This window comes from Sciurus vulgaris (genome assembly GCF_902686455.1).
Source record: "Sciurus vulgaris genome assembly, chromosome: 2".
NCBI lineage: Eukaryota > Metazoa > Chordata > Mammalia > Rodentia > Sciuridae > Sciurus > Sciurus vulgaris.
In genome coordinates this window covers 192,909,149-192,926,122 of record NC_136462.1, presented here as the reverse complement: position 1 = coordinate 192,926,122, position 16,974 = coordinate 192,909,149, and the positions used below count along the sequence as shown (strand labels likewise).

The 16,974-nt window shown below is 59.6% G+C and overlaps 1 protein-coding gene across 2 annotated transcripts in view; it reads left to right on the top strand.

Annotated features, from left to right (window-relative positions):
- The first annotated feature begins 13,535 nt into the window (after positions 1-13,535).
- Positions 13,536-16,974, top strand: part of KCNB1 (potassium voltage-gated channel subfamily B member 1) — an 84,256-nt gene continuing 80,817 nt past the window's right edge. Inside the window, exons 1-2 of one of the 2 annotated variants that reach the window (XM_079127018.1) lie at positions 13,536-13,886; positions 15,139-15,869. In XM_079127018.1, the coding sequence (XP_078983144.1) occupies positions 15,303-15,869 (567 nt within the window). In that variant the 5' untranslated portion in view covers positions 13,536-13,886; positions 15,139-15,302. Of the gene's footprint in view, positions 13,887-14,489; positions 14,602-15,138; positions 15,870-16,974 lie in introns of those variants that run through there. The other variant, XM_079127019.1, reaches the window with a different exon arrangement.

Here is a 16,974-nt window from a genome sequence, read left to right as displayed (position 1 = left end):
GGGGCTTCCCCAGCCCGCCGTCTCCAGGCGGCCCCTGGATTCCCAGACAGACGGTGTGATTGGCAGGAGGCTGGATATCCCCAGGGAAACCCATCTTCACGCCCGGGTGACCCGCAGCCGCCTGCTTCTTAACTCTGCAGGAAATCGGAGCTGGCAGCCTCCTGTGGGAGGACAGCCGGTTTCCATGGAAACCCTCAGCTGCCGCCTCGCTGCTGGAGGGGAAGGAAGAAAGCCAGCAGGAAGAGCTGGGGAGGTCCCGGGGCCTGGAGTGCGGGGAAGACCTGCCTGGTCCCCTCCACGTCTGTGCTGGGCTGTCCCCGAGGCTAGACTCACCTGCCTTCGAGGAAGGGCCGCCTCTGAGTGGCACTCCTTGGAGCCAGGTCATTAGGGATCCCTCCAGGGGAGGAGGGCGCTCCTGCCAGCCGGCGTGGCGACGCTGGGCAGAGATGACTTCACCTGCCCTTGCTTTTGTCCTTTCCGTCTTTCTTGTCTTTTCCTTTCTCCTCTTTGGTTTTGCCTTTTAACAGGTGTCGGAGGGTGCAGGGGCGCGGCGAAGCGCCGTGGGCTGGCTGGCCGGGTCCTGGGTGTCGGGCTAGCTCTTCTGCCTTGCTGAGGGTCACGAAGTCGCAGCGTGTCAGGACCCTTGGGGGTTGAGAGGTCTGCCCCAGAGGGTGTCCTGAGCGCTGTCGTTACTGGGTGTTTTTTTCTTTTTTGCTATATTTTAAATTGTTTTCCAAATATTCTCCTTTAAACAGACTCACTTTTTTAAAATTTAAATCTGTCTTTCGGTTGCTGCCAGGAATGGACATCACGTATTGTTCGCTGCCAAAAATAGAGAATGACTGTGAAAGAAATCGGCCGGGGAGGGGCGGCGGGCGGCAAGGCCGGGTTCAGAGCCCAGAGCAGGAGGCCAGGGCTGCCCCTGGCGTGCCACCTCTTCTCCCTGAACCTGCAGGCCCTGGGCTGAGGAGCCAGGCTCTCCCTGCCCAGGCTGGTGCTCCACCAGGGGGCGCCACCTGCTGCAGCCTGGCCCTGCCACCTGCCCCTCTCCAGACAGGCTGAGGGGCCAGCGGTCTCGTCCCCAGTAATTGATTTCCGTGTTCTTGCTGTTTTAATAAACACAGTTTCATGGTTAGCATGACCATTATGTCACTTTAATAAAGAGTTCTATTTTCATGTAACCTTGATGAGTGGAAACAGGCTGAATCTATTAAACCATCTTGTTTGTGGATCTGCCTCTGTGTGTGAGTCTCATCCATTGAGGAGCATGGCGGGTCTGTGCCGGAAAGGGTAGCCCTGAGAGGGGAGCGCAGGGAACCTGCTCTGGGCCCAGCGACCCTCCAAGGCGTATGTTATTGTCCCCATTTTTACAGAGGAAGAAACTGAAGGTCAGAGAGGTTCAATGACTTGTCTAAGATCATTGGGTAATAGAAGTAGTAGATTCAGGATTCAAATGTGGGCCTCTGCTGTTGAAGACCCTGTTTGGGATCTTTCCATGAGTAATGTGCTTTCCTCCTGGTGACAGCAGAGGGACCCTTGGAGGGTCACAAGCAGACAAACAGAAAGGGTCTCTGAAAAATTCACTGGATCTTCTCTGTTCCCCCCCAGAACGCACACATTTGTTTTAATAGAAAAAAGAGTGCAATGAATTATAAAGTTGCTTTGCAAAAATAGAAAAGGGGCCACAATGGCTTTCTTGTAGAATCTGATGAAATGGCCTGGAGCGAAGGTCCCTCCTGACTGCCTCACCCTGAGGGAGTCACATCAGGTGGGACTGCTCTCGGCTGAGGCTGAAGCCTCAGAGGAACGGGCAGCATTTGCACGTCAGTGTTTCCATTCAAAGCCGCAGACGTTTCCTGCTGGTGCAAATGCAGGAGACCCAGGGCGGGTGGCCTCTCCACCATGGGACCCTTCTGTTTCTGATCCTTCCTGCATCCCAGTGATTTCAGCCTCAGGGGCCAATGTGGCTGACTGAGTCCAGACAGCAGGAGGGAGGGAGGAGCAAAAGGAGAGAGAAGTCTGCTTCAGCCCTATTGGGCGTACCTTAGTCACCTGACCCTTCTTGCTGCATTGGAGGCTGGGAAATGTAGTCTTTCTCCAGGACACCAGGCCGTACCCCCAGGGCGCCATGCTGCTGTTCAAGAGCAGATTCCACTCTCCTGCTTGCCAGGCGTGGTCTGAGCCCCCAGGCAGGGCCGGAGGGACAGGGCTTGGCTTCTGCCAGAGTTTGGATCTGGAATGTTCCCAAGGGCTCCTGTGTTCATGAGGTGGGATTCTGGGACGTAGATTCCATCATGAGCGCCCTTCACCGCCGATGCAGTAACCCATCAATGGATCATGGTGGGGGCTGCAGGAGGTGGGGCCCGGCTGAAGGGAGTGGGTCAGCCATGACAGCTCCTCCAGCCACACCATCTGGTCCTGATGTCTGGTCTCACCACAGAGATGGGCCTAGCAGCTGTGGACAGAAACGTCCGAAGTCAAAGGACCCTTTCCTCCCCAGAGCAATTGTTCCTGGGTCCTCGTCACAGTGGCTGACTCACACAGCTCCCGGGGATCCAGCGCCAGGACTCTGACCCTTCATGTCCCTGTACCAGTAAAGTCAACAGAAAGACCCCAGCATTTTATTTTGCCAGGTCTGGACATTCAGGGACACATCTGTCACTCACTCCCAGTGCCAGTCTCTAAGAGATCTTACCATCCCTAGAGTAGAAGGTCTGTTCCGTGTCAGCACGGCACCAGCACGTGCTCACCTGTCAGCACCATAGAGCTGTGCACTGTGCAAGGGACCCACGCCGTGTGTCCTTATGTCCTAACAGCTGTTTTATGTTTATATGAAACTAAACATTTTGAGCACCTTGCAGGTGCCAGGCGCTGTTCTAGTCAGTGGCCCCGGCAGCGAGCAACACAGTCACCCCGTCTTCAGGTCCTGGCAGTCTGGTGGGAGACCCATAGCCTGGGTAAGTGATGCACAAAGCGCGTCAGTCGGTGCAAGGGCTAGAGAGGACCCAGGGAGGAAGGCGTGGGGAGCGGTCGCTCGCAAACCACTGGGTACCCAAGGACGGAAACTTCCAGACAGATGCTGGAAGCTGAGGGAAGCTGCCCGGCATTTTCCAGGACTGGGGAGGAGGCCGGGGTGCCGGGCACCATGGAGGACTGGGGAGAGGAAGGACGGGGCTCCACACAGCCTGGCAGGATTCCTCCTGTCCTGGTGCGTGTGCAGCGGCAGGGCTGCCCTGTGGATTTCACGCTCAGGCAACAGAGATGTTGAGAGGCCAATCAGAGCGAGCGCAGCGCCAGGCCTGAGAGGCCCAGAGACGGACAGACAGCAGGACGTGGTGGGGACAGAGGCAGAGGCGTCCTGAGGCGTGGGGGGTGTTCCCGGGCAGGTGGCGATGAGCTGGGTCTGGATATGGGGCGCCAGCCTTAGGAAGTCAGGGGCCGAGCTCTCCAGGGAAAGGCCGGGACCCTGCCCAGACGCAGGGCTGGCATGCTGGAGGCCCGCTGGCCCCGGGTCTGGCCCGCTGGAGGCGAGGCCATGGGCGGGCAACGCCTTCCTTTACAGGGAAGCAGCTGGTTCCATGGACGACTCCTTCCCTGGTCCCGTGAAGACTTAAACCCCACTGGATAGGGCTGGGATCCCAGCTCTTGGAGATGCGGTCCAGACATGGGACCCTGGGCACGGAGGGGGACAGCGGGAGGGACTGCACCTCCCGGGACCTTGTCAGATCTGTCTGAGAGGGACACGGCAGGGCGCCCATGTCCGCAGGAAAGCAACCTTTGGACACCCAAAGGTTTGACAGGGATTGACAGGGTCTTCACGACGTGCTTCAGGTGAGAGTGGAACCGCGGCAGGAGAGACGGGTCCCTCGGCAGCAGCCACGCCCCCACCTAAAAGAAACAGGCTCTGCTCAGGTGTTGGACGCCCCGTGCTCAACCTCCAAATGGAAACAAGACCACGGCAAACACTGGTGTCAGGCACCCCTGCCAGCCACTGGGCGAGTGGTGGTCATGTGACCCAGCACTGGCCAGTGAGGTGGTCAGGAAGCCCATAGGGAGCTTCAGGAATGTGAGGCTTACTCCTTCTCTCTCTTGCTTGGCAAGTGAGAACCTGTCCGTGGCAGCCATCTTGTGGTCATGAGGACAAGAGACTTGGAGAAACCAACCAAGAACACCAAGACCTCTGCGCTGCTGCGTAGCGCCTGCCTCGCCTGCTTCTGGATCTCACATAAACGAGAGAATGAGTGGCATTGCTGTTGGACTCCACTTGGAGGCCGGACTCCACTTGGAGGCCGGACACCACAGGGGCTGGGGCCCCGGTGCTGCTTGGGTTTAATCTCTGCAGAGCCGAGGGTGCCAGGGTGTTTAGGGCATCTCTGTGAGCCCCAGCTTCACCATGACCCCTGGTCACAGCTTACCAGAGGAAGGAGAGAGCTCAGACAGCAAAGGGGTAGGGACACAGGGCGTGGGCAGGTGGCCATCAGGTGATGGGGTGGGGATGCAGGGTGGGGGCAGGTGGATGTCAGGCGATGGGGTGGGGACTCAGGGCGTGGACAGATGGACATCAGGTGATGGGGTGGGGATGCAGGGTGGGGGCAGGTGGCTATCAGGCGGTGGGATGGGGACGCAGGGCGCGGGCAGGTGGCCAGCAGCTGTCTGTCGCTGTGTAACGTGCAGTCCCTAAGGGTGGCTGCTTCTTTACTTCCTGAGACTGTGTGGGTCATCAGGGGCTCATCGCCTGATGGACGCTCTTCTGCTGGACCCCCCGAGGCCCTCCGGGGTGTCAGGTGGGGCTGGAGCATCCTGGACGACGTGGTGGGGAGGCCGCTGGCATGCTCCGCTGTGACATGGGCGCCGCTGAGCTTCTCTCCTCTTGCATGAAGCCCCAGGGCTCCGCGTGGCCTCCCCCAGCCAGGCAGCTGGGCTGCCCACACGGTGGACCAGAGCCCATCACAGCCCAAAGCAGAAGCTGCTGGAATTAAAGCCTTTGCCTCAGCTGGCCCCTGCCACCACAGCCTCCTGGAGAAAGCAGGTGGCCCGGCCACACCCAGCGTCAGTGCGGGGGACCGAGCAAGGCCCTGAACCCAGGGGCGAGTCCTATGCAGGGACTGGCTGCAGGGGCCAGAGGCTGGGAGGGCAAGGAGGAGTGGGTGTGGAGGTTGGAGGGACCCAGCCAGGGTCAGGGACAGGTTCTGGGTCCCCCGATGATCCCCAGGCTCAAGGAGAGGAGAGGCGCCCCTCGCGACTTCCTCCAGAACCATCCTAGCCTGCGAGGGGCCAGGAGCACGGCGGTTGCCTGTTTGGAGGCTCTGAGGCTGCCTCAGAAATGGAGGCCTCTGAAGTCTCTAAAACCACCTCTTACATCTTGAGGGTGCAGATCAGTTTGCCAAAAGCCGTGTGGTGCGCTCGCCACAGAATCTAAACACTTCCCCACACCGCCATCTCGCGGCCTCCTCAGACCCTCCCTCCTGCCCGGGGCCTTTGGACTGACCAACCCGCCCCCACCCCAACTCCATAGTCTTGGGATGCCCTTCCCACACTCTCTGGTGGCTTGCTGACTCCGATTTGTGACTGTCACTGTCTCAGGGACTTCGCCAGCTGAAGCCACTGTCCCCTCCTCCCTGTTATTGTCACCATCCCTGTTTGTGGCTTCCATTTGAACGTGAGCCCCGGAGGGCGGCTGGCCTCACGGCTGCTGCCTTCCAGCATGCAGCGCCCCTGGACCTAGCAGATGCTCGGGATCCTGGCTCCTGCAGAAGGGCCTCGCTGAGTCCTGCAAACCTGCCCTGACCTGGAGACCAAGGCGTCGGGAGGGTTACGACAGGGCTGGGGCAGCGACAGATGGCACCCTGAACAGTCTACCCCGGCTGTGGGGCACTGGAGGAGGGAGAGAGTGGACAGGGGCAGGCGAGGTGAGGCGGGCGAGGGTGACGGGAGCAGGCAGGAGACACGGGTCCAGAGGCCCGAGAGCGGGGCGCCGATGGACGTCGCCCTGGGGGAGTCGGTAAAGAGCCCTTCATTGGTGGCTTTGAGTTCCTCCTCTTGCTACTCACTCCATCCCCATGGCTGCTTGGCGTTCCCTGGCTGGCCTTGGGCACAGAGGTGACTTCCCTCTCACTGCTGGAAGCTCACTACCCTCCCGCCTGCTCCTTCGGTCTGGCCACACGCCCTGGAGGCCCACGGCTCTGACAACCTGGCCACAGAGAGGCTCCTCCCTGGGGACCCACGTGGCACCCACATAGGCTGCCAGGGCCTGAGGACCTCGCCAGGGCTCAGCACGGAGCACCGAGCACCGCGGGGCCTCCCGCCAAATGTGGGGGGGTCCAGGAGGAGGGGCGGGCTGGTGGCGGGGAGGGAGCGAGTGGCCGGTACAGGCAGAGTTTGGGGTGCTGAGTCACGGGCGGGCGGGTGACAGGCGGTGGCCGGCTGGGTGAGTGGGCAGAGTCGGGAGGCGGTGGGTGTGGACGCATGGTGTGCAGCTGGACGTAGGGTGAATGAGTGCATCCCCGGACACCTGGGAAGGCGGGTGGCGGAGGTCCTGGGCGGACCTGGGGGCGGTGGACAGAGGAGAGCAGAGAGGCGGGCAGGATGGAGAGCTGAGCGGAGGCGCTGAGGAGGGCAACGGCAGGTGGGAGACTGGCCGGAGGCCCGGGCGCACCTGAGGCCGCTTGTTCACTTCCCAGGAGGCGGAGGTGGGAAAGCTAGGGCGCTAGAAAGACCTGGCTGGTGGAGAAGCAGCAGGCTAGGGTCACTCAGATCAGGGAGAAAGCGCTGGAAAGAATCTGAAAGGGAGCCGCCTCTTCCTCTGGAGACAGCCGGCGTCCTCCCCTGAAGTGCCTCCTTCCTAAGCAAACCTGCCTCCACCTTTCGGGGAAAGAAAGAAGCTGTGGTGGGGCCAGACCAAGCCTGCGGTGCCACACCTGGCGCGCGGCAGGTGCTCCCCAGGCCGCGCCAGCCCTCCAGGTGTCCCTTGGCCTCTCCCGCTCCTGGGCGAGTCCTCAGTCCCGACAGGTGTGAGTCCTGCCCAGCACCCGCTCCTTGTCCCAGCCACCTGTGAGTAGCTGCCACCATCACCCCTTCCTCCTCGAGCTCATGATCATCATTATTGGCCACGACGGAAGAGGCAGAGGCCAGAGCCTGGAACCCCAGCTGGTGGAAACATCCCCGGGGCAGCCGGGCTTTGTCGAGCAAGGCCAGCCAGGGGCAGCCGTCCCAAGCAACAGCACCTGGAGTGTGATGTCCCTCCAGCCTTCGAGTACCCCATCGCCTCCCCCCATCGCCGTTCCTCCTGCTCAGCCATCTGTGTCGGGGGCTAACTGGCCTTGCTCTGTGGCCAGATGTGCCAGAGACCTGAGTAGGAAGCCCGGTGGGTCCCGAATGAATGACGGCTGGGGTGACACGGGTCCAAGAGGAGAGGAAATCTGACCTCAGATGGACGCACCTCTTGCCAGCGCTGTGGGGAGGAAGCCCCACTGCATTTACGTGGACAGACTGGGCCCTCCTGACCTCCCTTAGCCTGGAAGGAAAGCCCCACCCCTCTCAGCGGACGTCTGCCCACCAGCCTGAGCGGACGGAGTTCAAGAGAGCACCAGCCTGGGCATCTGGAGACCCGGTGTGGGAACCTAGTGTCCACTTGTGTTGGACACCAGGATGCTGTTCCCGCCACAAGCCTTTTAGCTTTCCCATCTTCCTACAAGAAGGGTGCACTTGAGACCTACCAGGCCTGGGTCTCCCTTCTCTGCAGGCTATTCTGAGTTGCGTCACGTACGCATTCTACACCTATGCGTTCTTCTCAAAGTGATGGTGAATTCCTGGTCCTTGGAGAGGACTGTTACCGTTGAGCTCTTTCAGATACAGATGACAGAATGACAACTCCATCTGGGTGAAGTAAAGGGACATCTACTAGCTCAGATAACTGGAAAACTGCCTTTAGGCATGGCTGGATCCCGGAACTGTCATTACATGGTCAGCGCTCAATATTTTATTCTCATCTTTGCTTTCCCCTTTAATGACTTTATTTCCAGATAGCCCTTCCTCTTATGATGGCAGAAAATTATAAGAAATGAAGGACATGTGTCTTCAAATAACTTAGTCTTTTCTGCCAGGTGCTATGGTGCATGTCTGAAATCCTAGCTATTCAGGAGGCTGAGGCAGGAGGATTGCAGGATCGAGGCCAGGATCTATAACTAAGCAGGAACTTGTCTCAAAAAATGAAAAATAGAAAATGGCTGGGGATACTGGATTCAATCCCCAGCATTGGTTAAAAACAAATAGATAAACAAATAAATGTCAAATAACTTGGAATTTTTTTCATTCAGAGAATAAAAATTCTAAATCAAGCACAATGAAGAGTCTAGGGAAACAGAGAGGCCAGACAACCTCTCTGGACTTGCCTGGCCTTTGCGCATAAGGAGCTCAGACTCAAGTAACAATGCAAACAAGAAGAGTGAGTTGAGTAGGAGACATTAGGGTGGGGTGCAGACTGCAGCCCACAGGAGAGCAGGTCCTGCCTTTGAGGAGCAGCTGTGACTCAAGGGCTGCCAGACGGGGGACAACAATAGTCGCAGTGCCACAAATGAGCCCAACTCCGGGTTAATTGGAGCCTCTCACTTTTTTGGTTGTAGATGGACACAATACCTTTATTTCCCTATGTATTCATTGTTATGTGGTGTGAGGATGGAACCCAGTGCCTCACGTGTGCCAGGCATGGGCTCCACCACTGAGCCCCGCCCCAGCCCCCAGAGCCTCTGATTTTTCCAGAGAATCCAGAAGTCCACACTTCTATGCAAACTCCCCTAATGTTTATTGACTCAAATTTAAAAAAAAAATACTGTAGCAGCCAAATAGCACCCACCCTTATACCACCAGCTTGTGACGCCTGCTTTGGGCACAGGGCACTGTGCACAGGGCTGGGGACTGTGCCCACACCAGCTGTTCCTTTAAAACAGAGAGAACAGGTCCCAGATTGTCTGACATAGACTGTGAATGACCTGGGGTCTCGCCTCCTCGCCTGGGGCGAGGAGGAAGGGCAGCAGGGTGAAATTTCTTCGTCCCTCTTCCCGTGCACCTTGGCCCCTCTCTCTGCGCTGGCCTGGACCTCCTCCCTCAGAACTGCCCAGGGCCGACTCTGCCCCTGGCTCTTGGCTTCCACACACCACCTCCAGGCAGCCTTCCTTGACCACCCCAGCTGGCACTGCTGAGCCTGGCTTTGTCACTGGCACCACCTGCTTCATTTCCCTCATCTCGCTGAGCAGTCAGAAGCTCTGGCTGATGTATTTGCTTGCTTATTGACTGGCTTGTTGTCCAGCGTGCAGGGACCGACTGATCCACGCGTCCTCAGGGTCCAGGGTAATGTGTGGCACATAGTAGGTGCTCACTGTTGGTTGCTTGAGGTTTCCAGGCTGGGGTGGGGCGTCCAGGGCGCTGGGGGCTGCTCGGTGGCCTCCCTGGTCTCTGCCCACTAGAGGCTAGCAGGACGACTCTTCTGCCCCCTGATTTGACTACCAAGGCCACCTGCAACACTGTCGCTCACCTCCTGGGTCAAACAAACAGGGACACCTGTTCCCTCCTTTTACAGGAAAACGGCTTTGGCTTTGGAGCTATCCCAGGTTTCTTTCCAGGGACCCTCTGCTTTCCTCAGGGGCCTTGTGGGGCTGAGGGGCCCTGGGTAGGAGTTGGTGGCAGAGGGTGACAAGGAGTAAGAGAGGAGCCAGGGGAGACTGACGGTCCCTTAATAAACAGACTAAAGGTTGACGGAGGGAATAACAGTGTGCAAACACTGGGGCCTGCCATAAACAGAAGAGCAGAGGGCCCAGGCCCCCTGGGCACACGGGCAGCCGAGTGGCCAAGACAGGTCCCATGGGCTCCGAGAGGCACAGGCGGCCACAGGCAGCCACAGATCCATGGCAGGGGGGTGTTATTTCATGGCTGGTTTTCTGGAGACTAGCTAACCACAAGGCGATGTAACACAGGGTCCCCACGGGATAGCAGGTGTACTACAGACCAACATGCAAGACCCACTGAGGACCTCTAGTGAAAGACAAGGACGTGAACTTAGTGGACAGTGATACCCGAGAGTTAGGAGCAGGGGAGGGAGGACTGGAAACTTCCAAAACCAAACCATACAGGCGAAACCAAATTGTTCCGGTCACATTAAAATTCTTCTTCTTTAATGAAGGCTGCCATGGACGAAGTGACCACGAGAAGAGGCGGCACTGGCCATATCTAAAGCCAACAAGGGACTTAAAGTCAAGACCTCACAAAGGAGTCCTGCAAATCACCAGAAACAACCAGCCAGCATGGTGGAGCACGCCTGGATCCAGGATCGCAAGTTCAAGGCCAGCCTCCGCAACTTAGAGAGGCCCTGAGCAACAGTGACGCTGTTTCTAAATAAAAAAGGGCTGGGGGTGCGGCGCAGAGTTAACAGCGCCCCTGGGTTTGGTGCCCAGCACAAACCAACCAACCAACCAACCAAGCAAAACAAAAATGAGAATAAAACGGGAGCCGGGAGCCCCCGTAGAAAGACGGCAGGGGGCGGGGGGTATGCAGGCAGTTCTGACTTCTTCCGCCCAAGCCTAAGGAGAGAATTCAGACTCATTAGTAATCAGACAAATGCAAATTCAAATACACCGAGATGTTACTTTGCATATGTTAGACTGTCAAAATTTAGATATCTGGGTAAGAGCTAACGTCAGCAGAGACGGGCTGCAGGGACTCCTGAGCCTGTGGCCAGAGGGGGGCGTGGGCAGGACACTGGGTGCACTTGGTCAGGTGCAGACACAGCTCACGATGTCAGGGCCGCGCCTGCAGGAAATGCTTCTGCAAAGCCATCCACGGGCCCAGGGGCCAGTGTGGGAGGTTTGTGTGGGGATGCGACAGTGTGTGAGGTGGAGGTCCTCAGTCTTGTAAGGCTGGATGGTGAAGAGGGGACACATTGTCGTGGACAAGCATGCGGCTGTTGGGAGCAGAGGATGGCGGTAGTCACAGCAACATGGACAGATCTTAGAGAAAAATAAGGTCTATAGCACACACTGGATCCATACGTTGAAACCTGCACAAAAAAATAACAAACACGCTTTCCCAGAACTCATACAGACAGACCGTCGGCGGCTCGCACAGGACAACTGTTGCCTGGCGGGTAGGGACGGCGGTGGGAGGGGAAGGGAGACCAAAGGGAAAAAAGAAATGAAAAGAACAATAGCAGAAAAAAAAAAAAAACAAACCACGTATCAAGTTTCCCTCCCTGCTCCTGGCCTTAGCCAGAGAAGAGCATAGCTCCATGTTTCTTTGCCCTCAATTCCCAGCACCAATGCCCACCCCAGGCACATAGTAGATGCTCAGGAAATGTCTGGGATGATTCCATGAATCAACACATGAACTGACGGCTGAAGGGCTTTGCAGAGGCAGCACTGGTGTTTATACAGTCCAATGATTTTGGAGTTGGACAGCAAGGTTTCTCTCCTGACTGTGTCAGATATTGTCAGCGAGACTGTCCAGATGCCCTTCTCTGAGCTTCGGTTTCCTCATCGAAGGTGAGGAAGGAGGTGAGCAACCTCCTCTGCCTGGAGCTGGGGGGCTATGCGTAGTCCATGCCCAGCAAACTTCCATTCCTCCTCCTTGGCTACGGCTTCCGGCCGGCATTTTAGGTGTCTGGATGGCTCTATTCTGCAGCAATGCCTGGATATGTCACCATATTCCAAAGTCAATTTTTTCTCTAGACAGGGAGGCTTTGTTCTCCGCAGCCTCCTGTGGAAGCGCTCAGGTCTCTGGGAGGGGGTCACCTTCGACCGTCTGGCTCAGTGGAGTGGTCAGTTGAGAGGCACACCTGGCCCTGGGATTGCCATCGTGAGGCCACGGGGCGCACACAGCTCTGTCCCTTGCCTGCCATGTCTACATGCGGGGAGCGCTACCTCCGAGATGCACTAAGTGGGCCGATCTCCACACCTCCGCAGCCACCGCCCTGCACAAGCTGGCACTTGGACAGCTCCAGCAGCCTCGTCCCTGGCACCCACTCCCGCCCCTGCCCCCTAGCTGCTCTCTAGGGCTCTCACCAGTCTAACCTAAGCCCTTTCTGCTCCCATCTACCTGGCTCAGGGTCCACATGAGCCCGGTGGAGACCCTGCCTGCTCCCTCTGTCCCAGCCACTGTGCTGTCTTGCTGCGTCTTCAATTCGCTCCCCCTCCCCCAGCATCCCACTGCCCAGAGCTGTCCTCTCTCACCCTCCACACGGCCAGTCCCTTCCTCTCTCTCCAGCACCTGTCCTCCTCCAATTGCTTTCAGTTACCTGTCTTCCCCCACGGGACCACCAGCCGAGGGGAGGGCAGGGCTGGGTCAGAGCATCAGCTCAGAGGTTTAGGATTCAGTCTAGAGCCAGTGGAAATCCTGGGGAGGTTTCCAGCAGACAGAGACAGGATTCAGGGTATGAAATGTCAGATCTTTTGGGGGGCCGTGGCCAGCATGCAATACGGGAGGCAAAGGCAGGAAGAGTGAGAGGGGAAGATGCAGGGAGACGAGATGACAGTGCCTGGGACAAGGACGGAGGCGACAGAAGTGACGGGAAGTGGACAGGCTGAACAAACACAAGTCACACGCCACACTGCATGGAGAAAGGAGGAGGAGGAGGGCCAGAGGAGGGGTCTGACGTTGGGGCAGGCGTCTCTGCCAGGGCAGGGTGTCACTGATGTGTCCGCAGCATCCATATCAGACAGCAAATATGTGTGTGAAGGGATAAAGCAGCACTGGCCCTACTGGGGTAGCTGCAGAGGCCTGGCCCTCTGCAGGCACAGCCTCTGGTGTAGCCATGTTTAAGGTCGTTTGGTGGATTCTATCCCCGCTCGACAGAGCTCTGCCAGGGGAAGATGCCCCCTTCACAGAGCCTGGCATGCCCGGAGCTTCCAAGAACCAGCTGTCCACCTCAGAACCTGAAGGAATGAATCACCATGCCGGAACCTGCTGGCTGGCACTCTCTAGCTCACTTTATGTTTCTTCTCCGTGGGTTCCACTAACTGCCACGCTCCGTGTTGATGTGCATGTTCATTGTCCACTTTTGGCTACTAGAATCTAAATCCCCTCCTAGAATTAGATCTTTATAATCTAGAACGCAAGCTGGCTAAAGCTGGGCTATTTAAAATTGCCATCGCCCTCCCCACCCCTCTCCAGCCCTCTCCTGGCTCCGTCTCCCCGGGACCTTGCCCCTGACTGACATATTCATTCACTTTTTGTTTAGAGTCTGTCTCCAGGCAGCTCCGCAAGGGCCGGATGTCTGTGTTTGGCTCACAACTGTATCTCAGACGCCTATTAGTGCCTTGCACACAGTAGGCGTTCAGCCCTTGCGATGGCTGGGCGAGGGAAGGCGGGATCCCAGGCGGGCTGTGGAGGTAGCGGGGTGGGAAGGGCAGGATGGCCCGGGGACTCCGCTGGGCCCAAGCCCCCCGCCCGCCCCCGGCCTCGCGGGCAGGCGGCCCGGGCAGGGAGGAGTTAAGCGGCGTGCGCGCTTCCGACCCGCAGGTGGCGCCGTCCCGCCTCGGTGCCGACTCCCGGCGCTCCGAAGTGCGGGACAGAATCGCAGCGAGCGCGGAGCCCAAGCTCAGCCAGACTTGTTGATCTCGCCCAGGCAGCCGCCGCCGCCGCCGGCGAGCAAGAGGAGCGGGAGGTGGCGGAGGCGCCGCCCGATCGCCGTCCTGCCCGCCGCGCGCCCCGCGCCCGCCCGCGCCCCCTGCCTCGGAGAGCGCGCCCGGCTCCGCGGCGCCTGCAGCCCCGGCGCGTCGCCTGCCCGGCCAGGGTAGGCCGGGCCCAGCCCGGCCCCGGGACCGCCGCTGCCCGCGGGCGGGGGCGCCCGGGCGGCCGGGACGATGCGCGGCCCCTGGCCCCGGGAGGCGGCCGCCCTGGGGGTGAGTGTTGGGGCGCGCGGGCCGCGCGGGGGCGGGGGACACGGGCGGGGGGCTCGCCCGCCGCGGCTGGGCCTGCGGGTCTGCCCGGGCTCCGCGGCTCCGGGCTGGGGGCGGGGGGCGGGCGAGGGCTGGGGCCTGAGGCGACGCGCCGTCCCCATTCTGGGCGAGGGGTGAGGGCGTGTGCCCCACATGCTGTGGGCTCAGGGGAACCCCCCGAAATCACCAGTGCGCGGCGGAAGGAGGGCACGTTTTGAAAGGCCAGAAAATTCAGCTCGTTTCCCCGCCTCCCACCTCCCCCACCCCTTCCCTTCCAAGCCCGGGGAAAGGCGCAGAACCCGGAGTTATAAAAAGCCATCGCAGGAGAGGAGCGAGGAGGAGGAGGAGGAGGAGGAGGAGGAGGAGGAGGAGGAGGAGGAGGAGAAGAGGGAGGAGGAGGAGAGGAAGGAGGAGGAGAGGAAGGAGGAGGAGAGGGAGCGAGGGGAGGACGGAGCAGGCGGATCCCGAGCGCTCTGCGCGCCCCTCCTGCCGTGGGGTAGGGGGCGCAGAGGGAGGGGCGGGATCCGCAAGGGGTTTGGCTTTGCCTCTTCCGGGCCCACCTTGCCTCCGGAGCGACCTCAGGCAGTGCCCCGGTGATTTATGGAGAAGGGTCGCTCCGGAGCAGAGGGACTGGTGAACACGCCGTCCATGGTGACCTCTGACAGGTGGGCATCTGGAAGTCCCCAGAATCTCTCCCAGATCTTTAAAGATTTAGAAAAAGCAAACCCACTGCCATTCCCCTGTCCCCTCCATCCTGATTATCTCGAGCAAAGGATAAGTGGAAGATGAGAAGTCGTTTTCAAAAGGAAGGAAGAAAGAAAGTTTTCCAAGCGTTCCCCTCCCTCCACATCGCGGGGCCAGGTTCGGACTCAACCAGGAGACCCACAGGGAAGGCAGTTTCAGCACTCGACGGGGCGGACAGCGCCCCGAGTGGCTAGGTCGCTCCAGGGCGGCAGAAGCCCGGGGTGGGGCTTCCCGGCTCCGGGGGCTCCTCTTGGGGCCCTCTCCCCGCCCCAAGGGCGGCCCCTCCCTCCGTCCGTGGGGTGGGGCGGACTTCAGCACCGGCGGGAGGGACAGCGTCCAGACGTCCTACCCCTGAGCCGCTTAAATGCCGCGAAGGTCAAGGCCGGCGGGGACCCTAGTGGAAAGGCGGGGAGGAGCCATGCCCAGCGCCGGGTTTGCTGACCCGCGTCCGCTTTCGATTTCTGCCTTGCAGCCGTCGGGATGGAGATGAGAAGGCGGCCGTGACGCACGCCGCGCGAACCCCCGCAGCCCAGCAGCCCGCAGCGCTCCCTGCCCCCCTCCCCCGCGGCAGAGGGCCTTGCCGTCAAGTGACAGCGGCCTGGGGGGGCAGGGGGGGCGGGGGCGGCCGGACCAGCGATGCCGGCGGGCATGACGAAGCATGGCTCCCGCTCCACCAGCTCGCTGCCGCCCGAGCCCATGGAGATCGTGCGAAGCAAGGCGTGCTCGCGGCGCGTCCGCCTCAACGTCGGGGGCCTGGCGCACGAGGTGCTCTGGCGCACTCTGGACCGCCTGCCCCGCACGCGGCTGGGCAAGCTCCGCGACTGCAACACGCACGACTCGCTGCTGGAGGTGTGCGACGACTACAGCCTCGACGACAACGAGTACTTCTTTGACCGCCACCCGGGCGCCTTCACCTCTATCCTCAACTTCTACCGCACGGGGCGGCTGCACATGATGGAGGAGATGTGCGCGTTGAGCTTCAGCCAGGAGCTGGACTACTGGGGCATCGACGAGATCTACCTGGAGTCCTGCTGCCAGGCCCGCTACCACCAGAAGAAGGAGCAGATGAACGAGGAGCTCAAGCGCGAGGCCGAGACCCTGCGGGAGCGGGAGGGCGAGGAGTTCGACAACACGTGCTGCGCCGAGAAGAGGAAGAAACTCTGGGACCTGCTGGAGAAGCCCAACTCCTCCGTGGCGGCCAAGGTGAGTCCCGGCTGGGCCTCGGGGAGCGGCGGCCCAGCCTGTGTCCCCAGGTTGGGCGCCCTGAATGGGGGCTCCGGCTTCATTTCCCAAGATGAATCCCAGGAAGAGAGGTGAGGACCAACACCCTCACTCCCTGAGTGGTATCTGTCGCCTGTCCTGAGTTTTCCCCCATGCTTCCTTGGCCCACTTTGTTGGAGAAAATGATTTATAGGGACTTATAAAAACTGTGGCCAGAAAACAAGAGAATGGAAGGAAATGGAGCTTTGTTGGGATGGGGCAGAGTTGGGTCTGGTTCTGTGGAGTCCCAAACCCAGGCCGGAGTGGGCGGCTCTGTGATTTTAACACCTCCACCTGCCCCAGGAAGAAATAAAAGCAGCTTCCAGGTGTGCTAGAGGATGCAGAGGTTCTGTCGGGTAGTTTGAACAGAATTAGGGAAAACGCAGCAAGGGGACCCTCTGGGTGGGTGGTTAGACACCATGCACGAAGCTGGCCTGGGTGCCTGTGGTGAGGGCGGCCTGGCCGTTTCCTCATTTATTTGGTGAGTTTCTTCCAAGAGTGGTTTGGTGCAGCTTGTAAAGATGCTTTGGCTGTTGGCGGAGGATGGAAATTTCAAAATTGGAGAGAAAGAGGAAGAGGGGCAGGATCGAGTTTGATCTCCAACGGTGGGCAGCTGGGTGAAGGCAGAGGTCACAAGGGAGGGGGGGCGGGGCCGGGGCAGGCCAGGCGGTGACTGGCTGTGTCAGCTCTTCTGAGTGTGGCTGGTGGGATTCAGGGCCACTGGAGCGTTGGGATCTGTCCTCATGTGGCCGGTGTGCTGGGCGTCAGTAACGAATGACAACTCAGTGTGTTCACGGCTCTAAGGGGGCCCAGAAAAGAGAGAGATGTTGATGCTGAAATCCAGCAACATGGAGTTGGGAAAGACCTGGAGAAGGGAATTCTCTCCTCAGGGCCTCAAGAGGATGGGGGCAGGAGGACAGATGCATGGCAGGAAATGGGGAGGGGCTGTCCTCATGTCCAGCTGTGATGTATCAGCTGGGGAACTGTCCATCCATGCCTGGCCTCTCATCCTGGCCCCGGGTCCGAAGGGGTCTCTGTGGGTCCTTTG